Raw genomic sequence first — 23,051 nt, 5'->3', positions numbered from 1 at the left:
ACTTACACTGCTTTTCTCTAAACATACGTTAACTGATGATGTAAGAAGACTCGTGGAGGTACAAAACTTCAATATCCAATTGCATAGTTTATTCATATTCAAATAAATCGAAATATTTCCCAGCTGACACTCGTTCATCGTCATGTAGTAGAGATTGGAAGGGACTTTGTATATCAACAATCGTATTGTAACTGATGATAAGCTAACGAAATTAACGATGCGTGACGCTCATAAAATCGCTAATTTAGCATAAAATAGTGGTCGGATATAAATTTCACGACTCGTCACCACAAAACTAAAATCGATCCACATTTTTCGTATTTTCCAGTAAAGCGACGAAAATCATATCGCGGTTATAAAATATGAAATTCCGTAGAACGACATTTCCGGAATTCTGTTCCAACTGCTGTCACTCACACACCCACTTGTGCGACCAGGAACGAAAGTTGAACTTGCCAAGGGATTCCGCATTGCGTTTCAAGCAGCTGTTTGTTGGCTCTGAGTCCGTTGGTGCAGCTAAATTTATTGAATTTGTAGAACAGAATTGCAGGTCTTATCATTACTATTGGGAACGGACAATGTAACCCAAAGCTTTCTGGCGATATTTCTCTATATTTCAGTCATCAAAAAATACACATCTCCATGATATGAAATAGTAGCTCTCGTGATAGTTAGTGAGGTTTTGGGCAATATCGTGTATAATGAGTGGTTTGATTCGGAGTTTGAGTACTAGGCGTCCAACTTCAATAATTATGATGACAAAACAGTATGGATGATGTGGAAATTTCAAATTTATACGATACAAATATGTTATTTGCCACTATAACATGCGTATAGCTTTTTACTATGTTTCGTTCGTATGCTGCAATACCACCAAACGAGGAAGTTTCAAGGCTTTCATGTTAGGGAAAACTATCGAAACTACAATTGTCGTTGATAATATAACTTTTAGTCGAATGGCTTAAACATACTCGTGTGTGTGTGTGTGTGTGTTCTTTCTGACGAAATGAGTGATAAGGGCTGAGCACAATGATTCAAGCGGGCATACTGAAATCTGAATCGAGTGTTAATTGTTTTAGTAATAAGAGATTTTTTCAAGTATTAAAATTATACCCTCCATGCCACTAAGAGTTGATTCATCGATGAAAATTATTGTTTTGACACTATCTATTGTCAATGTAAAAACCTTATGTGATGTGGCTTACAACTGGCATTATATTCTTTGTGTTCGCATTCAAATGACATTCCACATTACCCATACTGTTATTGTGTCAAATTGGGTGATACACAAATCACTGAGGTTAGCGATTTTGCCCTAATCATGTACACTCAAGTACTCATGCAAACATGAGATCAGCAACTGCAAAACATTTATTTGTGTATTCTCCAATTTAGTTTCCGATTGGACTGCATTCAGACTTTCCTATCTTAATAAAATGATGTGTATCTTGATTATTTCCATAATAAGCTGTTTTTTTATTTAATAGCTGTGTTATTAAAATATCTAAAAGTCGGTGTCTACAGTTCTGTATAGTTAAGTTAGTTTTAGTCATAGGCCTACAAAACAATATAAAATTTTTAATCAGGTGAATCTTGTGATGACATCCAACATACCAAAAGTAAGTAGCCTACTGGTGGAGCATTTTTTTTAGAAGGGTTGGAATTGATCATTGTTTCAAATCACACCAAAATTTCAGTGAGAAAAGCGAAAGTATTGTTCGAGTACGAACCACAAGAAGATGATGAACTCGCTCTAAAAGTCGGCGATATAATAACAGATATTGAAAACGCAGACGTCGGCTGGTGCTCAGGAGCATTGAACGGACGACGTGGGGTGTTCCCGGATAATTTCGTTGAGGTTGCTCTGCCGTAACTCGAACTTCTGAACTCAGCCGTGTGCAAACTTTTCACTTTTCAGAACTCGCAACTAAAAATAGCTGCTCACTTTTCAAAATTCCAAACTAGAACTAAAACTGCTTGCTTTTGAAAGTCGCACCTAAAACTAGAAGTACTGGTTCTTACTTTTAAAAACTCGCTACAAGAACTAGAACTACTTATTTTTTCAAAATCTAGAGCTAGAACTTGAATTTTTCACTTTTCAAGACTCGCAACTATTGCTAGAAATACTCACTTTTCAAAACTATAACTATAACTACTCATTATTCAAAATTAGAACTGTAATTTGTCCCTTTTTGAGACTCGCAACTAGAACTAGAACTACTCATTTTCAAAAATCTTAACTGGAACTACTAAAAAATCAGTAAATAGTTATATGCCAACTTACTAGATTAGTAGTTTGTACAAGTCTGACAGAAATTGCAACTGCAATACTACGTATTTTGACCGCATTTTCCTTGTCAGATGTTTGAAGAAGAGGAAAAAAGGGCCCCTCCCCCTCCTGCAGCAAGCAAGAAACCTTCAACCAAGAAAAGTATGTTCTCGTTAAAAATTTATTGCGTGTTTGTGGCCACAATTAACATTCTTGTCGTTTTGAGGTGGGTTATTAAATTACCATTTTAAACTTGATACTGTCAGCTCATGATAACAGACTGGGACAACTAGATAATTCTAATTGTGTAATTGGATAAAATGGCAGTAATCATTTTCCAATCTAACTTGTGAAATGTTTCCTATGCTCCCTTTTGATTCTGTATAGTAAGAAAAGAGCCAAGCTTGTACAGACATTTTCCATTCTCATGCTTGTGAGACTACTCTGATTTGATATCAAGTGAACTTGATTTTTGTCGGATTTCTTTCTAATTTCCAATATTTGCAGAATCAGTCCTTCTAATTTTGATCTCATTTGGGAAAAAAAACTGTGTAGCTATTACTCTAATTCTATTCTAATTTGGAAAAGCTACAATTTTCTAGTTGTTAAACTCTTGACTTGAAATTGTCAGCTCGTATTAACCCTCGGGCTAGAGATGCCATCACGGTGACTGAGATCGCTGAATTCCTACACCTGATGTGTAGAACTTTCTGAATCACGTTTCAGAATTGGGTCTGGGTAAAACGGACTGCCTGAGTGATCCGATTGTGAATTGGGCTTTGAATTGAGTACCTATCATTACGACGTCATAACAGTATGAATGATATGGAACGTTCAGAAACGTACCTTTTATGCGACAGCAAAGAAAATAATGCCAGCTCTACATCACATTGAAGTTTTTTCATTATTTTTTTCACCATATCTATTTCATTGCACTCAGTGACAATGCTGTTGGTTAATCATGACTTCACAGGTTTCTCATTTTCAGTAACGCGTGTGTGTAACTTTGTATGCCATGTTTCATATACTGCGATGCTACCAATCGAGATTTTAAGGCTGCCAAAATTTTCCTGCTGGAAAATAGTATTAAAACTATAATTTTCATTGATAAATTGACTCTTCAGTAGTGGTAAGGAATAAGGATCGTGTCATTTCAGTACTGGAAAATATCAGAATAAGGCATTCCATTTGCATAACACCATGTCAAAAGTGTGTTTTTTTTGACCGACTTGACCCAAATTCTCGCAGAAGTTCGTAAAATGAAAGTAAAGTTTCCGTACCTCGCCGAGAACGTGGATGAATTGTCTCTTGAAGCCGGTGAGATCATCGAGATTTTGAATGACGTAAGTTTTATTACCTGATCTTTGTTTAGGTTCAGGGTTGTAAGGTCTCGAGTCGCAATTTTTTCGGTGACCCAACTCGCCCAACTTGACTGAGAGTCATTTTCTGAAGTTTGGAAAATGGCTCGACTCAATTCAATTTGTGTATCTAATTCTGCTTGTGCTCGAGTCATTTCTCATGACTCGAGCGTGTTATCATTTTGAATGAACCTGTTAGTAGAGGAATTGGTCAAAGTAGACATCATTGGTACTCAAGTAGAAGATTAGCGATACCCAAGTAAGTAAAAAGTGAGTACTCTAGGAATAGTTTTGTCTGAAAACCATTGAGTAGAAGTAATCCAGTAGCACTTGTGGAAGTAGTGCAAGTAAGGAAAATCTACTCGAGTATTTCGATTCTCTCAAATCAGTATTCTAGGGCTTGCTACTCAGAACCTTGCGCCTTGGTCGCAACCCTGTTTTTGGCAAGCGTTTTCAAGCTGTTTTTCTTCAGGTAGAGGATGGGTGGGCTGGTGGCATTAACAAAAAAGGTAAAAAAGGCGTTTTCCCGACAAACTTTGGCGATATATTCGAGGAATCGGAAGGCGAAACTGTCTCGAAACAAGACGAAGTTGCGGAACACAAAGTGAATGAAGAAGTTGCTCCGAAAAAGGCGAGTCACAAATCAACCCCGAGTCAAACTTGTGCAAACTACTGCAAACTAGAACTACGACTGCTCGCTAGAACTAGAACCTCTCAACTTGAACTACTCACTTTTTAATACTTGAAACTAGAACTAGAACTACTCACTTTTTAATACTCGCAACTAAAAGTAGAACTACTCACTTTTGAAATCTCAGAACTAAAATTAGAGCTACTCAACTTTATAATACTCAACTAGAACTACTCACTTTTCAAATCTCTGAACTAGAACTGGAACTACTCTCTTTTTAGTGCTCGCAACTAAAACTAGAATTAGTCACTTTTAAAATCTCGTAACTAGAACTACTCACTTTTCAATACTCAAAACTAGAACTACTCACTTTTCAAAACTCGTAACTAGGACTGAAACTACCTACTTCTCAGAATACGCAACTAGAAGTAGAACCACTCAAAAAAGCAGTATTTAGATGACCGTCTGCTTACTGGATTGCTCGTTTGTGCCAGTCTGCCCCAAGCGCTTTTCCATAAAAATCATGAAATGTTCAGGTGAAGGGCGTCGGCTTCGGAGATATTTTTGGAGCAGGCCCGATCACGTTACGTCAGAGACCTCCCAAAGATTCCGAAAAGGTATTTTTTTGCTCCTGCCAAAATGAGCTTGTCGGTTCGCCCCGATTATTCGAATTCTCACAGCAGGTCAACTTGAAAAATTTCAGCTATTCCAAGCTGGATTACAATTGAAATGATAGCTACACATTTCTTCTGAATTAGATTAGAGTTAGAATTACTGATTTTGCATAAACTTGGAAAGTCAATTCTGCATTAGAAAGATATACAACGTAAATCAAATTCACTTCTTATCAGTGTTGGGATGACTCGAGTCAACTTTTTTGTATGACTTGACTTAACTCGAGTCACTTTGCAAAAATGACTTGACTTGACTTGGAGCTTCAGAAATCTGCATTGACTCGTGACTCGGAGCAAAATTTACGAGTCATTTTCAAGACATTAAGTAAACAGTGTCGATTAAATCAATGTATCTTGTGTATGTTCGGATTGTTCAAGATACGCCGGTGTCACTTGTGAGAGCAATCAGTCATTCACTGATTGTATGTTACACTGATCCTCCATTGTTACATCACAAATAATTTGACCGCAAACGAAACGATCACAGTTTACGTTGTCGTACCAGTAGCAGATTAATCTAATAGCAATGTGTCTCAGTTTCTTAGACGGCTCAATGCTTACGTTGCGCATTGCTCAGTTTTGCCAACCCTCTTGTATGATTTAAATCGAACAAATATAGTCTGTGCGTTTATATTCTTACGGATGTGTAGAGGGGTAGTGTAGGCTATTGTACCAAATCAATGTGTTTCAACTTCTCAGGGCTTCGTATTCGGTCCTATATTTTGGCTGACTATAACTGACTGTAGCATGTAACTGTACAGCTACTCACGTATTCTAATAGCAGTTGTACGTGTGCGTGGGCGATGCAATGTCTTTTTGCATGTTTATTTAACTTTATATTCGTTATTTGACTCAAGATTGATTAGGCTTACCATACGTCCTCTTTTAAGAGGATTTGTCCTCTTTTTTGACATTTTTGAAAGTGGCCTCGGAGGACGCCCTTTTGTCCTCTTTTTTGAGATTTTGTCCTCTTTTTTGAAAATTTAGGTCAGATTTAGATCAAATTGCGAGCAATATGCCGCAAATTAGCCGAGAAGTGACGCTCCGGCGGGTATTTCGGAGGGAAAAGCGGTGATTTTAGCTCTGAGCGAAAAGAATGCCTTTTTTTTTTTTTTTACATTCATCCACCTGGCAATGTGGAGAGAAAAACGTTATTTTGAGTTGTGAACGGAAGTGATGACCTTTTTTTTTTAGTCAACAGATCACGAAGTGGGAAAAATTTACCCGTTTTTGAGAATTCTTCTCCAGTTTTGCATGTCTGAAATTTCTGAAAAAGTGTCCTCTTTTTACATTTCCAAAATATGGTAAGCCTAAGATAGATGACCATTTCATCTGTCTTTCACACACTTGGAAAAATGTTGTGGCTTTGAATCATCACTCATACTTCGAAATTCAATTTGACTTGAATTGTGACTTGACTCGTGACGTGACTTGACTTGACTCGACTTGACTCGAGTCACCTCCAAAAAACGGGTGACTTGACTCGAGTCAAAATGACCAATGACTCGTGACTCGAAGGTAGTGCCTTGATCCCAACACTGCTTCTTATCAAATCAGAGTAGATTGTCATAAGCAAAAGAATGGCAAATGTCTGTACAGCAAGCTTGACGTGTTTTGCACAATGCAGTTGTCCTGCAGGATTTTCAGGAAAAGCAGATATTAGATTGGAACTGAAATAAGAGTATAAAAACATTTGACAATCCAATTAGAATTAGATTGTCCTGCATTTCACTCTAATTAGTCAAGTCCCCTGGAAGTAGGATTTCAAGTCATTCTCCACTTCCAGCATTATTGCTCATTTGAGAGATGGAACCATTGCATGCATTCAGGTGACTTCGCCAAAAGCGGCTTCTAGCAAAGACAAAACAAAGGATGTGACTCCCATGAAGCCAAAAGAAGTCTCCACGCCAACGAAACCGTCCGAATCAAAAAAAGGTATGATTTTTTACTAGTTTTGTTGCGCCTTTTTTACACCCCCTTAAAATGTTTTGAAAATGGACAAAAACTTTTTTTTGTCTCTTGCAAAAATACTGCACAAAGTGATTTGAGTCGAGTCATTTTCCATGTTTGAGATAATGTGTCAAATCAATGTAAAATTTAGACTCGGGCCGTTACAACCCTGCTCACTGCTATTCTAGTATTGGTATTCAATTTTAATTCATTCTTTTGTTACAACGGAGTAGAATTAGAATATTTACAAATCTTTTTTATCTTATGAAAAAGTCTCCACAAATGGCCTTCGTTACACTTTGTGTTTTTCAGCGCGAAACTACTGCAAGGTTTTGTTTGACTATGCGAGAGACAATGACGACGAATTAGACTTGCGTACCGGGGAGGTGGTTCTGATCGTGGACAAAATTATAGCGGACGACGGCTGGTGGGAAGGAGAGAAAACGCTCGAAAGTGGAAAGTAAATTGAAAATTTGAATCAAAATTAAAAAAACTAAAATCAATTTTCTTAGGTAAAATTAAAAGTTATCGGCTGCCGTGTCTCTTAGTTATAGAGAGCAAATAAAATATTTCAATTACAATTTTTTTATAAAATATTAAAAATCATTCGTTTTTCTACTTGTACTTGAAAAAATCTTGTTTGTAAAGTACTGACTAACATTTTTCTGTTGAAGACGCATCAGAGGCGTTTTTCCGGATAATTTCGTCGCCGAATTGAGTTCAGAAGAAGCCAAAGAGTACGAACGCTCCATTCAGGTAAGGGAACACACTCTTACTCGACATACTCCGAGCTCGAGTTCAATGTTTCTGTTTTCAGAGCAAAGCGGAGTCTCAAGAAGTGACAAAAGGTCAGTCCCTATCCTACTTATCCTTAGAAAACTAGATAATTCTCATGTAAAAAACTGCAGCTATCATTCTAATTGTAGTCTAATTTAGAAAAGATGAAAATTATCTAATTGTCCAGCTCTATCCCCCCACTTCCGTAACTTTGTGAGGAAATTTTGTCCATTTTTTTTCAGCTTCGAAACCTTCAAAAGAAGTGAAGAAAGAAGCGGTGAGAAATTGTTTTTTACCGTGAGAATATTTGTGAATACTTTTTCGTTTCATACGGCAGATTCCGCCCCAGAATTCGAAGCCGACAACGCCAGTCGCCGACAAGACTGACGCAGCAGGTTTGTGGAATGCTCAGTCTTGAGATGGCTCGAGTCATTTTGCAATTTACAGCATGATTTGACTCAAGTCTTAGGACTTTTTTTGAAATGACACGACTCGAGTTATTTTAAGAAAATGATATGATTCGAGTCACTTTCCAAAAATTACTTTACTCGAGTCAAAATGTGCGATGGCTCGACGCAAGTAGAAGTAGGAATACTGTATATCAGGGTTTCTCAACTTCCCTTGTGTAACGGGCCGCATTTGAACAGCAGAACATTATTATCATGTGTTTGTACGCTACCGTTGAATTTACGCTAGTGTAACCGATTTACCAGTCGTGTACAGGTATTTTTATGCGTTCTAAAGCATTAATGGACAGCGTTCGTAAGCTTGCAGGGTTGTAATGACTCGAGTCACGATTTTCTGATGACCCGAGTCATTTTCTCAAAATACGGAAATGACTCGACTCGAGTCAAATTTTGTATTGACTCGACTTGGACTCGAGTCATTGCGCACGACTCGAACCAAGTCATATGACTCGAGACTCAGACGGCCAAGACCGACATTTCATTGTAATTTTGAAGAAGAGTAAAGTATTGGGATTTCGTCTATTGGTACTGGTACTTGAAAATGTGACCATAAACTGCTAAAAATGAGGCAAATTGGTGTGTTATAAATGCGAACCATTCGATATCACTAAACATAGGAATAAAAAAGTGGTTTTAACAACACTTTAACTGGAAACTGAGCAGTCAACACAATGACTTGAACTCGAGTCATAATACCATGACTCGGACTCGGCCCTCTGCTCGCTGACTTGGATTCGAACTTGACTCGATTCAAAACTATAAAAGTGAGATTGACTTGTGACTCGGAGCCTTGTGACTTGGTTACAACCCTGTGTTTTTGTGAGAATATGTATCTTCCAACGGCGCAAGTCAATCCCTTCCTCCACTCTCTGTCTCAATGCGTGAGCGCTTACTCTTCTTGTCACGGTTGAATCAGGCAACTGTAACTTCGAAATTTTGTCAGGTGTATGTTGTCCTTGCCGCTGACTTCCAGAAACAGCGAATATTCTCGTAGTATGTTATAGTTTGATTGAAATACACCTTCTCTAGCAGATTTCTTGGGTTTAGTGATATTCCAAGCAACTTTGTAACGTCGTCTGCAATTTTAACAATGCCTCGAAATATGGATTGCTGGGCTTGACACCTAGCTAGCAACATTTTTTCTAAGATCAGGCGATATGTATAACTCCAGAAGAAAATGTTGTGTTAATCATGTAGGCTTCTACCCTTCGTTACAACAACTGCTCTTTGACAAATATGACACATCGGTTTTCCATTTATGTCGGAGAAAGCAAGTTCATTGATCCACGCAGAGTTACAGAACCAGCTTTTGACGTTTCACTTCCCGTTTCTGCTTCTTGTTGCTGTTCAAACCATTCGCAGTGAGTGAAAGACCCTTTAAAAGTGTACGACGCAACGGGATTTCCTTGAACCAGCCGAATACTGATTCAAAACAATAACAATCTAAACTAGCTAACATACATCAAGAAACCAGAACACTTCAAAGAATGAGTGATAAGCGAGCTAAGTAGCTAAATTGATGTGTAACAATACCGTGTCAGTAGCAATTGCATTGATAATGAAAGATATCGCTGGTTGACAACCCCTGCTATATAGAAACTTTTCTGGGTACATAACTTTAATAACCATTATAATAATATATTATTAACATGTAGTGTACTCTGAGATTCATGTTACGATTGTGTTTAGACCCCGCGTTCATGGAAGCAAGCTCGAGTTCGCACGTTCTCTCTCAAATCAAACGACCGGGCGGCCCTAAAAACAGACGAAAACCGGGAGCTTCGGAAAGGAGAGAAAAGGTGACGCTTGTAAAACCGAGGCCTCTTCGTTTTAGACCGTCTCTCAAACCTTGATTCAGATTTGAGAGAAACGGCAAGGTTTCTTTGTTTCAGGCTGCGACGGCCGAGTCAGAATCGACTCGTGTCGAATCCGAACCCGAGTCAGACCCGGAACCGGTAATCAAGAAGAAAGAAAGCGTCAAAAGGGGGGTGGCGGTCCTGCCCGGGATGTCCGGAGATGCCCCCTCTGGGGAGACCCCTTCCTGGCTGCAGAATCTCAAGAATCGGCAATCGGTGAAAAGGCCGATTCCTGCCCCCGCGAAAGAAACGGAACCTCCCGCCTGGCTGGCCGGACTAAAAAAGAGGCAGTCTACGGAAACGGTGGTGACCGGACCAAAAGTAAGAAGAATCATTGTAAATAAGTAGTAGCAATTTTCAACTGAGTAGGAAAGTCAGCAGTCTAGGCTTAATTTTTAAGTAGAAGTAGAAGTAACGTCATAAATTTCTTCTTCATTACTAATAAAAATGGCAATTTCCAAGTGTAGAAAGTGACTATTCTAGGCCTGGTTTTCCCAAAAAAATTGGAAACCGTATTTGTAAATTTCTACTCAAACGAAGGCTACAAGAGTAGCGATTTTAAAGTACAAAAGTTAGTATTTAGCCTAAAAAACTGTGTTAGAAGTGGAAGTACCATCGTAAACTTCTTGATTACAAGTAGACGTAGTGATTTCCGAGTAATTGAAAAAACAAGGCCTAGTTTTTTTTTAAAAGGAAACTATCAAGTAGAGTAGAAGAAATTCCGTAAATTTCTATCCAAATGCGAGTTACAGAAGTAGCGATTTCCAAGTAAGGGACTTCAATTTCCAAGTCTTTGCAAATTCATTAATTCTAATTAAGGTCCAATTTGAAAAAACTGTAGGTTCCTTTCTAATGCCAATTAAATTTGGACAAAACTGTGTAGCTGTCATTCTAGTTCTATCTAATTTGAGAAACTAGGTATCATTCTAATTGTCATTTCATTTGGGACAAAACTATGTAGCAATAATTCTAGGTTTATTCTAATTCTGACAAAACAGTGCAGCTATCATGTATCATTTTAAAATAGTGCATTGAACGCTCTCGTATTCATGCTGGTGACGTCATATTTCGTGATACGATTGTTGATATACGATGTACTTTTGAATTCTCTACTAATTGCTGACGATTACCCCTGACGTGTGTCAGCCGAAAATGCTCGGGTTCATTTCAATATGAATATACTATTCATTTTAGTTGTAATCTCATTAGGAGAAAAATCTGTAGTCATCATTCTAATTGTAATTTATTTTAGAAAAACTGGGTAGCTACAATTCTAATTGTAAAGCGATTTTTCCAGCTCTATGCCCACCGCTTTCATGACTTAGTGATGAAATTTGTTCATTTGCCATAACTTTCTATTCAAGTACAAGCAGGAATGTTCGAGTGTGTAAAAAATCCAGTATTCCTGGCTTAGTTTTTAACGAATTGAGTCTCCGTTTCAGACAGCACCCAAAGCCGCGTTGCAGCCTCCCGCAGACAAGGCTGCTACCATCGGGGCCTCACCCACTTCACCCGCCTCGGAAAAGCCCCTGGCCAGCTGGCAGATCGAACGGCAGCAGAAGACCTTGAAGCCCAAACCGGCCGCGGATATTAACGAGGTGAGTATTACTTCTACTTGTAAGCAGTTGCTTTGTTGCGTCACAATCGGTAGGACGCAAGAGTGCCCGAGTCTAAATCGAGTATGGATTGTCATCATTCGAGTCGAGTATTAGCTAGGCCTAGAATACTTAATTTATACTTACTTGGAATTATACAGTTACAGGTTCTTTGCCAATAAGAGTTGATATATTATCAAGAACAATACAGTCTGACAGTATTTTTCCACTGTGAAAACCTTGAAATGGCGATTGGTTGTATCGCAGCTTGCAAAACATGTAGTTCGAAGCTCCCTACGTTACTGGGAATGACATATATCTGTGAAGTCATGATCGAACCACAGCGTTGTCACAAAGCGCAATGAAATAGGCATGCTCGGAGAAATACTAAATGATCTTTAATTGAGTGTAGGAACTGGCATTATATTCTTTGTGGTCATTGCTCATAAAAAAGGTACATATTTCTACTTTATGCAACATGATAATGATTGATACTCAACTCGGAGCTCAACACTCGATTCAGACTCGAAACACTCAGGCACTCGATTATGCCCAGCCCTAGTTCTCGATCAGTTTAGCATGGGCTGGAGAATGGTCTGCAAATCGTAACGCTGACGGCAGATTACCTTATTAGTTGCAGAATGTTTTTGGGAGTCTGCGAAGGAGAAAGGTAACGAGGCATGCGGCTTGCTTGAAAATGCTTTATTTTCAAATCAAACAATATACTCTACAGATGAGGAGTGGGATTGTTCACAAGTGTTTTCTTCAAGTTTCACTGGCTATTTGATAAAAATAGTAGGTGTAAAAAAAGGCTGCACAGTAAATTATGCACCAATTCCAACCGATAGAAGCGAAGTTATTGACGGTCAAAATTTTGTATTTGAAATAATAGTATTTACAGTGGCAAATTCTGATTGATAATAATTACAGATCTACCCACCGTAAATACTATGATGTCAAATCCGAAATTTTGAACATCAATAACGTCGCTTCTACAGGTTGGAATTGACCCAAAATTTGTTGTGCTTTGTATTTGGAGACAACTTGACAATTTCGTGTAAATCTGGAAGAAAATATTCTATTTTTTTTAATGAATTTAGAATATTCAAACTACAATAACTTCTACTTTTTGAAATCGAGCCAAATTTGGTGTGCGTCGTTTTTTTCAGCCAATCTCACATTTTTATGAAATAGCCGGTAAAATTTGAGGAACACAAGTTTTTTTGAACAACCTTTACGAGGAGGCACTTCGTTTCAAGATTGATTGGTGTCTGATTTGTGATATTTGAATCCTCATTTGGGTCTTGATTAGAGCCCGACCGATTATGGGTTCGCCGATCATATCGAGTTGATATTGCACTCAGAAAAAAAGATAGAGCCATGAAAGGCAATCATTTTTGTTATATCATGGTAATACCGAGTCAGAAGACTATCATATGTGACTTGCTAGAATATTGATCTACTTGTAGATCACAGGCAGAAGTGGTCATCGTTGATACTTGAGTAGAAGTAGCGTTGTAAATTTGTGCTCTCGCACAAGTAGAAGTAAGCAATTTCCGAATAAGTCAAAGAGTAAGAATTCTTGGTGTAATCTTGTCTAAAAAGCTGAAAACTTTTGTAGAAGTAGCAGTAACGTTGTCAATTTTTACTTAAGTACAAGTAGACATTTAATAGTAAGATAAAATTGGAGTTTACTTTTTGTAATTGCTCAAGCACTTTTCTAAACATTCATTTTCTGCCTGTACTTGAAGTAGTTTTGGGAAGTCAATTTACTAAAAGTATGCAACAGTTCGACCAAATCTACTCGGGTCTTAAATCAGAACCACTTCAGCAAGTGGTTCAAGGAGCAAAAACCTACTTGAGTACTTTGAAGAAGTACAAGTACTTCGTTACTGACCAGATGTCATAATTTATGAATATCGGCCAAATATATCGGGGTTCTCGGTGAAGGTGCTAGTTATCGGTATCGGCTAAAAATACGATATCTTTCGGGCTCTAATCTTAATGAGTGCGTTACTTGTGATTGGTCATGGACAGATTTGCATCACGGAAGCACCGTACCGCCGTTTATTTTGTGGGGTTTACGTTGATCATATCCACCCCATATCGCCAATGTCAAGGGCGCTCGTTTTTAGGTGAAGGCGCCAGAACCTCCCCATCCGGGTCCGGAAGCACCCCGAAAGAACAGTGCCATTAAAAAGGCAACCATGGTGAGTTGCGATGACAGTTGGGCAATTAGGAAATGTTCAGATTTTCCGAATTAGAGTGGAATTGGAATACTAGCTACAGTTTTTTTAATTAGATGAAAATCAGAATGATGGCTTCACAGTTTTCCAAGTTCGAATAGAAATAGAGTGGTAGCTATCAAGTGTTTCCAAATTGGATTAAAATTAGAATCATAGCCAAACATTTTCTTCCAAGTTAGCCTAGAATTAGAATGATAACTGCATGGTTATTTCCCAAAGGAGATTGACATTAGAATGGTAGCTATCGTTTTTTTAACCAAATTAGATTAGAATTGAAATGACTGCTACAAAGTTTTTACAAATTAATTAGAATGCTATCTATGAATTTTTCTCAAATTGGAATAAAATTACAATCATAGCTACATAGTTAGTTCCTAGAGGAGATTAACGTTAGAATGGTAGCTACACAGTTTTTTTTTTGCAAATTCGATTTTAATTAAAAGGTATGAATTCGAAAATTGAAGAAAATCAAAAAATTCAAGCTCATTTCATATCGATTCAGCGTTGCTTCTCATAAGAACGAGAATAGCAAATGTCTGTGCAGAAAGCTTGGTTCGATTCGCACAATACAGTTCACCTGTAGCAATTTGAGGAAAACCAGAAATTGGTTTGGAATTACATGAGAGCACACACAATTAACAAATTAAATTAAAATCCGACATGGATCTAATCAAACAAGCAGAACGATCCAGCTCTGTCTACGGCTGCTTTCTAATCGGACAGCCACATTACATGACAGCCGATCGAATCGCCCGCACCTGCAAAGAAACCCGAAAAACCTGCCCCGCCCACGACTGTCCCGCCTAAAATGAAGCCCCCGCCACCCAAAGCAAAGCCGGCCCCGGCGGCCAAGCCCGCGTCCAGCACGGCGGTGGAAGAACTGAAGAACGAGGTGAAAATGCTCAAGGAAGATATGGCGAAACTGAAGGAGGAATTCAAGTGAGTTTTGCAATGGAATGGTTTGCTGCATATAAAGTGGAAATAACGTAAGATTTTGCTGGATTACATTGCAAGTAGCGATTTCCAAGTTTCTAAAAAAGGGAAACATTTTAGGCCTAGTTTTGCAGTTTCGCATTACTGAAAAACCAAATTTCTATCGAATTACAAGCAGACATGGGGTAATCGCGATTAGTAATCGTAATTGATTACGACGATTACGGCATTTTCAAGTAATCGTGATTGCTATCGATCACATTCGCAAAAATTCCGAAGTAATCGTAATCGACTACTTCAAATATCTAATCGATTTCTTTGTGATAAAACGATTACTTTTTACTATGACATAAACTGAACATTCGTGAACAAGAAAGAGGTATTATACCAGGTCTATTGATAGCTCAAACGTCTTATTTTCAAACGCCACTACTCATTATTACGTCAGAAGCATTAGCTTTGCTCATCACTGCGAAGAAGTATCAACACACGCGAAATAGATATTCGATGTACGGTGCATTTATTGTGAATGTAAGAACACCTGTCATGTTGTATATCAGGTTATGAATACACTCCGGACGCCACTATCTCGCTGCAGGATAATAATCATCACTCTGCCTATAGTTTCAAATAGTAACTTGAAGAGCTTATTGGAGGTAGGGTTGGGACTTCGGGATCAAATTTCAAATCCCGGGATCGGGATTTCCCGGGATTAGCAAAGTATCAAAATGGACATACAAGCTACACAAACAACATATATTCCTCATAATATTGACGCAAAAACAGGCTCCCGTGAATACGAATGAAACCCAGCGATCGAAAGCCACCCGGATAATGAGCGTTTAAATTCATGTACCGCCTGTTTCGTGTAGGAGTTGATTTGTCCAACGTGATCGAAAAACGTCCATCATTCCGTCACATTGCCATAAGCTTCCACACACTTGCGGATTTTTTTGCTGTGCTCGATCACGAAGTCCCGAACCCGTTTGTGGCATCTTGGCAAGTCATAGCCATCAGCCTTGAAGGCCTGACATATTCGCTCACTTTGGAAAAATTTGTTTAAATCCTAGCCCCGCCACAGCAGTTAGCTGACTAGGAAGTTCATCGGACCGAGGATTATGCGATTTATAAAAGGAATCCATCTTCCTCGTCTTCACTTTTGACTGATCTTTCTTTGACGTGCCCTATTGAGTCATGGGTGATTTAATTACTATCATATGTACGGACCTCAAATGCGTTACCAGTCCCTTTGTGCTATACCAGTGGTTCTCAACCTTTTTCGACTCATCGTCCCCTTATCAAGCTTGACACAAATTTTCACCCCCCCCCCCCATCCCCTATCGCCCCATATTTACGGATCTGAAGAAGAGGACATATAAACGGGAAATTTATTCACTTAACTTTGATCGCCAAATAATTGAATAGATAAAAAGGTAATTTTTCCGAGTAGATGCTCAAACAACAGGTTTCCGCCGTTAAGTTGACCATTTTTTAGTCAACTTTGGCGTCGTATGCAGATTGCAGAATAAGCCATCTTCACGTGCATTTTCACTGAACGTCGTAACATTTTCGCCCTCTAATTGCCCCCTTGTTTCTCAAAATCGCCCACTGTGGGGAGTTATCGCCCGCGTTGGGAACAGCTGTGCTAGACCCTGAAGCTTTCAAAACGTCTTGACACAAGTTGCATTTGGCTTTTTCTGTAGATTTACAAGACAAAAAGTTGTTCCGCACATCTGATTTTGTCTTCGTACTGACATCTTCGAAATGAGCTATTATCCCGACCTGTATTTCACCTCCGCAGCACCGTCTACGATCCGTAGACTACGACGGAAGTGATTGTGCTGTTCATTGCTATGCCATAGTTGGTTTTAATATCACATAACTGTGAATTGTTTTATACAATCAGCCGAGTTTGTAACACTGCTTTATTTTCCAAAATAAGAGATATGGCGCTACGTAAGCCTTGGTAGATGTTGTTTGCGAATCCCGGGATTTCATTGCGATTAATCCCGGGATCTGGATTGCTTCAAATCCCGGGATCGGGATTTCCCGGGGTCCCAACGCTACTTGGAGGTACAGGACTTCAATATACAATTAAATAGTATATTCGTATTGAACTATTCAATTGTAAATGGTAACTAAGGTATTGATGTTTGGTTATGCTTAGTTAAACGGAGTTTGACCGTTGTTGCTTGGCTGGCAGTAGGCCTATCCACATACGTACACCGGACAAAGATTTGAAATTTTGTACTGTACTCAAATGAAAGAAACATTACGATTTCCACAATATAGCATTAGAAACCAACAGCTGCTGATATATATCATAACCGAGCCGTTGTTTGCCGTTTCTCGTAACGGCAGCTTGTAGTATATGTAGAAGTGGAAGGCAGAATTTTTTGTTAACTTCATCTTTTTCTCATATGAGTCTTCTTGAAACGGGCGCCAATCACTGTTCCCTCTAAGCTCCTCACGTGCGCAATTTGCGCAGTGCTGACACGGTTTCTGCGCACAGAAAATCTAAGCTGCGCACAAAAAATCCGAAGTGATGACCTTTTTTTAGTTGTTACGCACTGTCCAAGGGACCGCGCAGTGAGTTGGTGAGTGCGCGCAGACTCGTGAAAAATTAGAGGGAACATTGGAACTGCCGCCTTAGCCATCCGCTTGTACACCGTGTTAGCTTGGGTTGTATAGCTAGAATCAGGACCAAAACAGCACTTCGTCCCCACTCCAACCGTTGGTCTTGGGCCCATAGGGTGGTCAATTTTCAGGTTGATGAATGAATTTCGTCAGAATATTGGTAATTGCATTCTATTACTATTCATTTTTAATCCTCTCTCAACCCCCGACGGTCAAATTTGCCGATAGAGCTGGGGGCACGTATAATTCACAATTATATCATCTGATATGTTGTTAGAATAGCTTTATGGTATGTTGATAATTAGTGACCTCGCGTCTGTTATATAATCAAAAGATATTATAGTCACGCAAACGTAGCAGACTAAAACTTTCGTGAGACGAACAACACAAATTGTCACATCTCCACTCCTCCGTGGGTGTCCCCCGTTGCATTTGTATTGTTGGAATCAGATTTGAAGGAGACGACTATTCGTCAGAACCATCCACCGCGGCTATTGACAATGGGCACATACCCAAAGTTTCGGCCTAGGTCTTTCTTTGGTAGCACAATTTGTGGAGTTGCATGATGGCCGCAACTGCATATATCTTGGTGTGTCGTGGCGTGGTAATGACGACACCGAAATGCCTATTCCTAAAAATTAGGCATGCATTTTCCTTGAGGTAGAGACGTATGCATTTCAAAATCAAATTATCTAGATACATTAAATTGCGAAGCTCGAAGAAAATTTTAAAGTTAATTAAATCTTTCGAAAATACCCAATAATTTATGTTGATTTACGAATTACTTTGTAGTCCCCTTCGAACTCGCTCCCCACCCTATTGGGGTGTTTGGGGTGCGGCAGTTACGCACCTAGCAATCAGGCAAATCGGTGGGTGCGATAAATTGTCCCCTATAAAGCTAGGGATCGGGTATATTATGACGTAACAAGCAAATGATGAATTGCCTATAAAGAAAGTTGTTATCTCATTATGCCTTTTCATCACAGTCCTTGTATAGTCTACCAATCCTCTAAGATCAGTTATAACAAGCAAAATAAATGTAATCGTGAGTAATGGTGATTACTTTTCCAATATAATCGTAATCGACTACTTCCTGATTTTGCTGTAATCGTAATCGTAATCTTAATGACGCGATTCAGAAGTAATCGTAATCGCAATCGATTATATTCGTGAAGTAATCACCCCATGTCTGATTACAAGCACAAATAGTGATTCCCAAGGAAATGAAAAGTGAGTATTGCTAGTCCTAGGTATGCGAAAAAAGCAGAAAACCATCATGTAGAAGTAATCAAATGAATCTACTTGACTATTGATCGCGTCTTTCACAGGGATGAAGTTTCGCGTCTCAGCTCGGAATTGAAAACAGAAATGGCGCACCGGATATTGTTGGAGGTTTGTGCCGTTTTACTGAATTTTCTCTCCTGCATTGTTATCAAATCTGTACATTGTACAAAGTACCAATCTGGTTCGTTGACCGTCAACTAACTACTGGATTTTTTAAATAGATTTAGTTCTAGTCGAGCATTTGAAAAGCTAGGAGTTCTAGTTCGATTTCCGATTGTGAATTTTTAAAAGTCAGTGGTTGTAGTTGCACATTTTCAAAAATGAATAGTTCTGGTTTTACTTGAGAATTTTGAAACGTGACTGGTTTCATTGGCAGATTTTGAAATGCGAGTAATTCTATTTCTAGTTCTAGTTGTACGTTATGAAAAGTGAGTAGTTCTAGATCTAGTTGCGGATTTTGAAAAGCGAGTAGTTCTATTCCCAGTAGGAAGTTTCGAAAATCCAGTAAGAATTTGTTATCATTTTCCAAATTTCAGGACGAAGTTCGGAAGCTCCGTCTGTCCTCGTGAGATCGCGGAAAAAGTTTTTTTTTACAAAATTTTACGGACGCCCGCAGAGCCTGTTTATTTCATATTCGTTTCTAAATAGTTGTGGCATGTTGTCGCAAAGTCGATTCTTGAACGATGAGATTACACACGTTGTCATGACGATTAGCAGGTGAGCTCCACGGCAAACCGTGGCAATCTAACAGTAAATGAATTTGCAGTAGGCAATATCGAAGTTTCATATTGCTACTCGTTACCAGGGGCGGCCAAAATCGGGAACCTGAGTGATTTGATTCTGAATCGAGTAATATATTCGAGTAACGAGTATCATAACAGAGAAATTGAAATTGAAATTGAAATCAGTACCTTCTATGCGAGCACAAAGAATTTGTATTTTTGACCATGACTATGTCATAACACTTCTGTAGCAACGCTGTGGGTTGATCCCAACTTCACAGGGTTATCATTTCCACTAACGCACATAGCTTTGTACTACATGTTACGTACATGCCATAGTATACGACTGAGGTTTACAGCCTTCCGCAGTGGAAAATACTATCAAGCTATCATTCTCGTTGATAAATTCACTCTGAGTGTCACGGAGCGTAAATTTCCGTCTCGCATTATATATTAGAATGAATACTCGATTGAGATTCGAGTGCTTGAATCATTTTGCTCGGCCCTTCTCGTTACTTGCTTTGCTTATCATGTATGCAGCGTCGCAGCATTGTGTTCACCGATTTCAACGCAAAATGAAATCATAGAGTCGATATTTGAGATCACATTCCTAGGTTTGACTGCTCGTCAAATTTCTGTAATTTGCTATTCCAAGACCGAAGTTGCATTTATGTTCCGCGTTTACAATTCTTCTCCAACGAACCCACCATTTTATAGGCGGAGGTGGTCAGAAGTACTTGTACTTTTTTCAAAGTACTCGCGTAGATTCAGCCTGCTTCTACCGCATACGCGAGCGATGACTCCCAATTCTACTGTAACTATTTTTAAGGCAAAACTTGTAACGTAGAAAGTATTTTTCGGGTATGCTTGAATGACTATTATAAGTGAGATTGTCATAATAACTGGGCAAAGCTCCCCTCTATCGTGGTAAATATGTATTTTCCGAAAATTGCACTCATTTATGGCGTGTTTTGTTATTTTCCGTCACTAGCGAATTGCAATTTCAGAACTAGCCGCCTTAGATTGACAGGTAAAACTACTTTTGAAAACTAATTGATAAAGTTTCATTTTCTACTTCAAGTAGTTTTGACATGTTCTTTTCATGGTCACTTGTAATTATGAGGGAATTTACTTGTACATTTGCCCACCTCTGTCTATGGGTGGGTTTGTTGCGGGTAGCATGATCTAACGTCTACGTAAAAGATTGTGATGGTACTTACTCATCGATTTGCACTTGCACTGAACTTATCGTAGTTATGACCGTTTGTGCCTATATGCCGACCCGCATAGTGTTACCATGTTGCCAGATTTGAACCTGGTCGAGTGGATGGAATAGATTTTAGTCATGTACGTCTAAAAAATTTTACGCAAAAAGTGGTTTCACGCCGACTTGAAGAACTAGATCATTGCCCGGTTTTGATCAAATTCGTGAAATGTTTCCATGTTCTCATTTTAGTTCTAATGTTATTTCTGGATTTCTTGAAATGTTACAGAACTGTATCGTACGAAACATTTGTTATGAAGTCAACTTGATTTTTGTTGTTTCATCCCAATACGGCAATGAATTCAATTTCCAAGTTTTGGCGAATTCACTCCTAACTGTCGCTATCAGTCCAATTCTACTCAAAATTGATACAGAAGTGTAGTTTTCATAATTTTCTAGTTGTCCAACTTAAGTTTCACCCCAAAACAAACTTTTAGACTTACACCACATTGTTATCAAAACAAGTGCACTGTTTTAGTCCAGCGTTGTCTGCGGTTGTTATTTTACTTGTTTCGCATATATCATCCGGTGATGGCGCACCATATATAATCCTGTTGCCGCAATTTTCCAGTCGTATGGAGAAAATAAATTGTTTTATGATTTTCAAATATGGCAGCGATGCAGGTTACGAGGAGAGTAGGTTCAGCAGATTTGCGGCCTTGTAAATCAGACTTCACAGTATTATTCAGTTCAGTTTATTATAAAAAATTTCATCATTTCAGAATATCACACTGATTTAATCGCCAAGTTGCCAAATATAAAAAATTAAAAATGCTGCACACCAAATTTGGCTCAATTCCAAGATATGAAGTGTGAACGCACACGAGTTTGAAAATTTAGAATTTATTAACAGTGTCAAAAATGAAAAAAATTTCCCAACTTTACTGTCAACCCAATATACATCAACCTTATGGCTATAGCTCTGTCTATTATTCAAATTTCATATTTGAGTATTCTCTCATCAACAGCCTTAACCTTCAATGGCATCAAACTAACCGTTAGGATTGCTAGCATTCTGATTGTTCTCTTTGACATTTTCCGATGTCACAATAATGGGGGTGCGAAATTTTTCACTATCATCAAGGGAGGCATGTCTGAAACAGTTCTACAAAAATGATGCGTGACAAATTTGACGCAATTCCAGCCCATAAAAGCGAAGTTATTTGAATTTTTCATTGATAATTCTGGGATTCAAGGTTATTTTTGCAAATCAAAAATTTTTACCTGCAATTACTTTGCTTCTACCGGATGGAAGTGAGCAAAAATTGGTAGGTAAGTGCGTAAGTATCGTTCTTTTAGACCACTTGACCATTTCATGGGGTTGACAGTGAAAAATGTTGGTGAATCCAGAAGAAAAAAGTTATTTCTGAACAGCTCTTTGCACATAGAATGAAAGGTAGAGGATACAGAAAATGGCAAGCTACAAAATGAGGTGGCAGGTGTCGGGTATCAGATTATGGTTTGGCAATCCAGCGCTCTGACTAGTTTTCATTCAGTAGAGTCTGCTTGTATTTGAATGAGAACATGCTCGTCAACTGTGCAATTGTCGTCGACATATCCAGTGATATCTAGAACGGTACTCAATCCTGTGTGGTTGAAATTATTGTCAGTGGACAATGACTTGCATCTAGCAAGAATGTTGCTCAGTTCAGATGCATTTTGAATGTAACTTGCATTCGACAAGTCCTCATAAACGGAATGCGGAACAGGGCCGCCGTTAATGAATGAAACTATCTTCATGTCGCTAGATACTATTACAGAAGCTAGCGCAGGTGGCTGATTAATATCTTCTGTTGTAGTTACAAGATGAAACTGTAATGTGTCATCATCAGCATAAAAGAGATATCCATCAGGGAGAAGCTCTTTCTGGAATTTTTCTTTTAGAGAGAGGAAATCAACCACACAGTTTTGATGAACGAACAGATCTTCAACGTATTCTTTGCAGGAATTTTGATTTTGAAATTTTGGATTGGAGGTTGTTAGATTATTTGGAAAAGTTTGGAAAATATGCGGAACTGCAGTGGATTTGAGGCGTACACCACTTACACCACGGCGTTTAACGCGCCCAGTTTTCCTGTCCCACGTAAAATATTTGTAATCATTGTCCGAAAAGTGAAGCCCGCAAACTCTTTGTCCATATGAAGCGACCAAATCTTTTCTAGGGATGGCAGCAATCCACTTTTTCCGCATAATAGGATCGCCTGGAAAGCCATGGAGCGAAACAACAGTGCTGTCTTTCAATTCACGTTTCTTCTTTTTATAACCAGATCTGCATCCCGGAACACAGCATTTATAGCCCATTTTTTATGCTGTAGCATTTAGCTTATAGTGCTGAAATAAAATGTGTCAATACTAGATGTTCACGAAATCGAAAAAAAATTCATTTTC

The 23,051-nt window shown here is 38.7% G+C and overlaps 2 protein-coding genes across 3 annotated transcripts in view; one reads left to right on the top strand and one right to left on the bottom strand.

The window, feature by feature from the left end:
- LOC145452005 (frizzled-10-A-like) overlaps positions 1-23,051 on the bottom strand; it is a 297,630-nt gene that overhangs the window by 206,042 nt on the left and 68,537 nt on the right. The window lies entirely within an intron of this gene.
- On the top strand, positions 1,421-21,271 carry LOC145452136 (uncharacterized). 2 transcript variants are annotated; one of them, XM_080330358.1, is made up of 20 exons: positions 1,421-1,619; positions 1,698-1,858; positions 2,362-2,431; positions 3,518-3,612; positions 4,100-4,258; positions 4,795-4,875; positions 6,762-6,867; positions 7,195-7,342; positions 7,557-7,638; positions 7,700-7,730; positions 7,902-7,936; positions 7,997-8,054; positions 9,816-9,925; positions 10,019-10,303; positions 11,425-11,580; positions 12,212-12,247; positions 13,713-13,787; positions 14,563-14,762; positions 18,722-18,785; positions 19,214-21,271. In XM_080330358.1, coding segments are annotated over exons 1-20 (1,986 nt in total). In that variant the 5' UTR covers positions 1,421-1,618; the 3' UTR covers positions 19,247-21,271. The 2 variants fall into 2 exon arrangements, with proteins under 2 accessions (XP_080186484.1, XP_080186485.1); XM_080330359.1 differs by lacking the exon at positions 12,212-12,247 and having other exon boundaries at positions 1,430-1,619.

Source organism: Botryllus schlosseri, chromosome 12 (genome assembly GCF_051294905.1).
Source record: "Botryllus schlosseri isolate E-star chromosome 12, Bs_hap1, whole genome shotgun sequence".
Lineage (NCBI taxonomy): Eukaryota > Metazoa > Chordata > Ascidiacea > Stolidobranchia > Styelidae > Botryllus > Botryllus schlosseri.
Note: the sequence above shows the minus strand (reverse complement) of the source record. Positions and strands in the feature narration are given on the sequence as shown.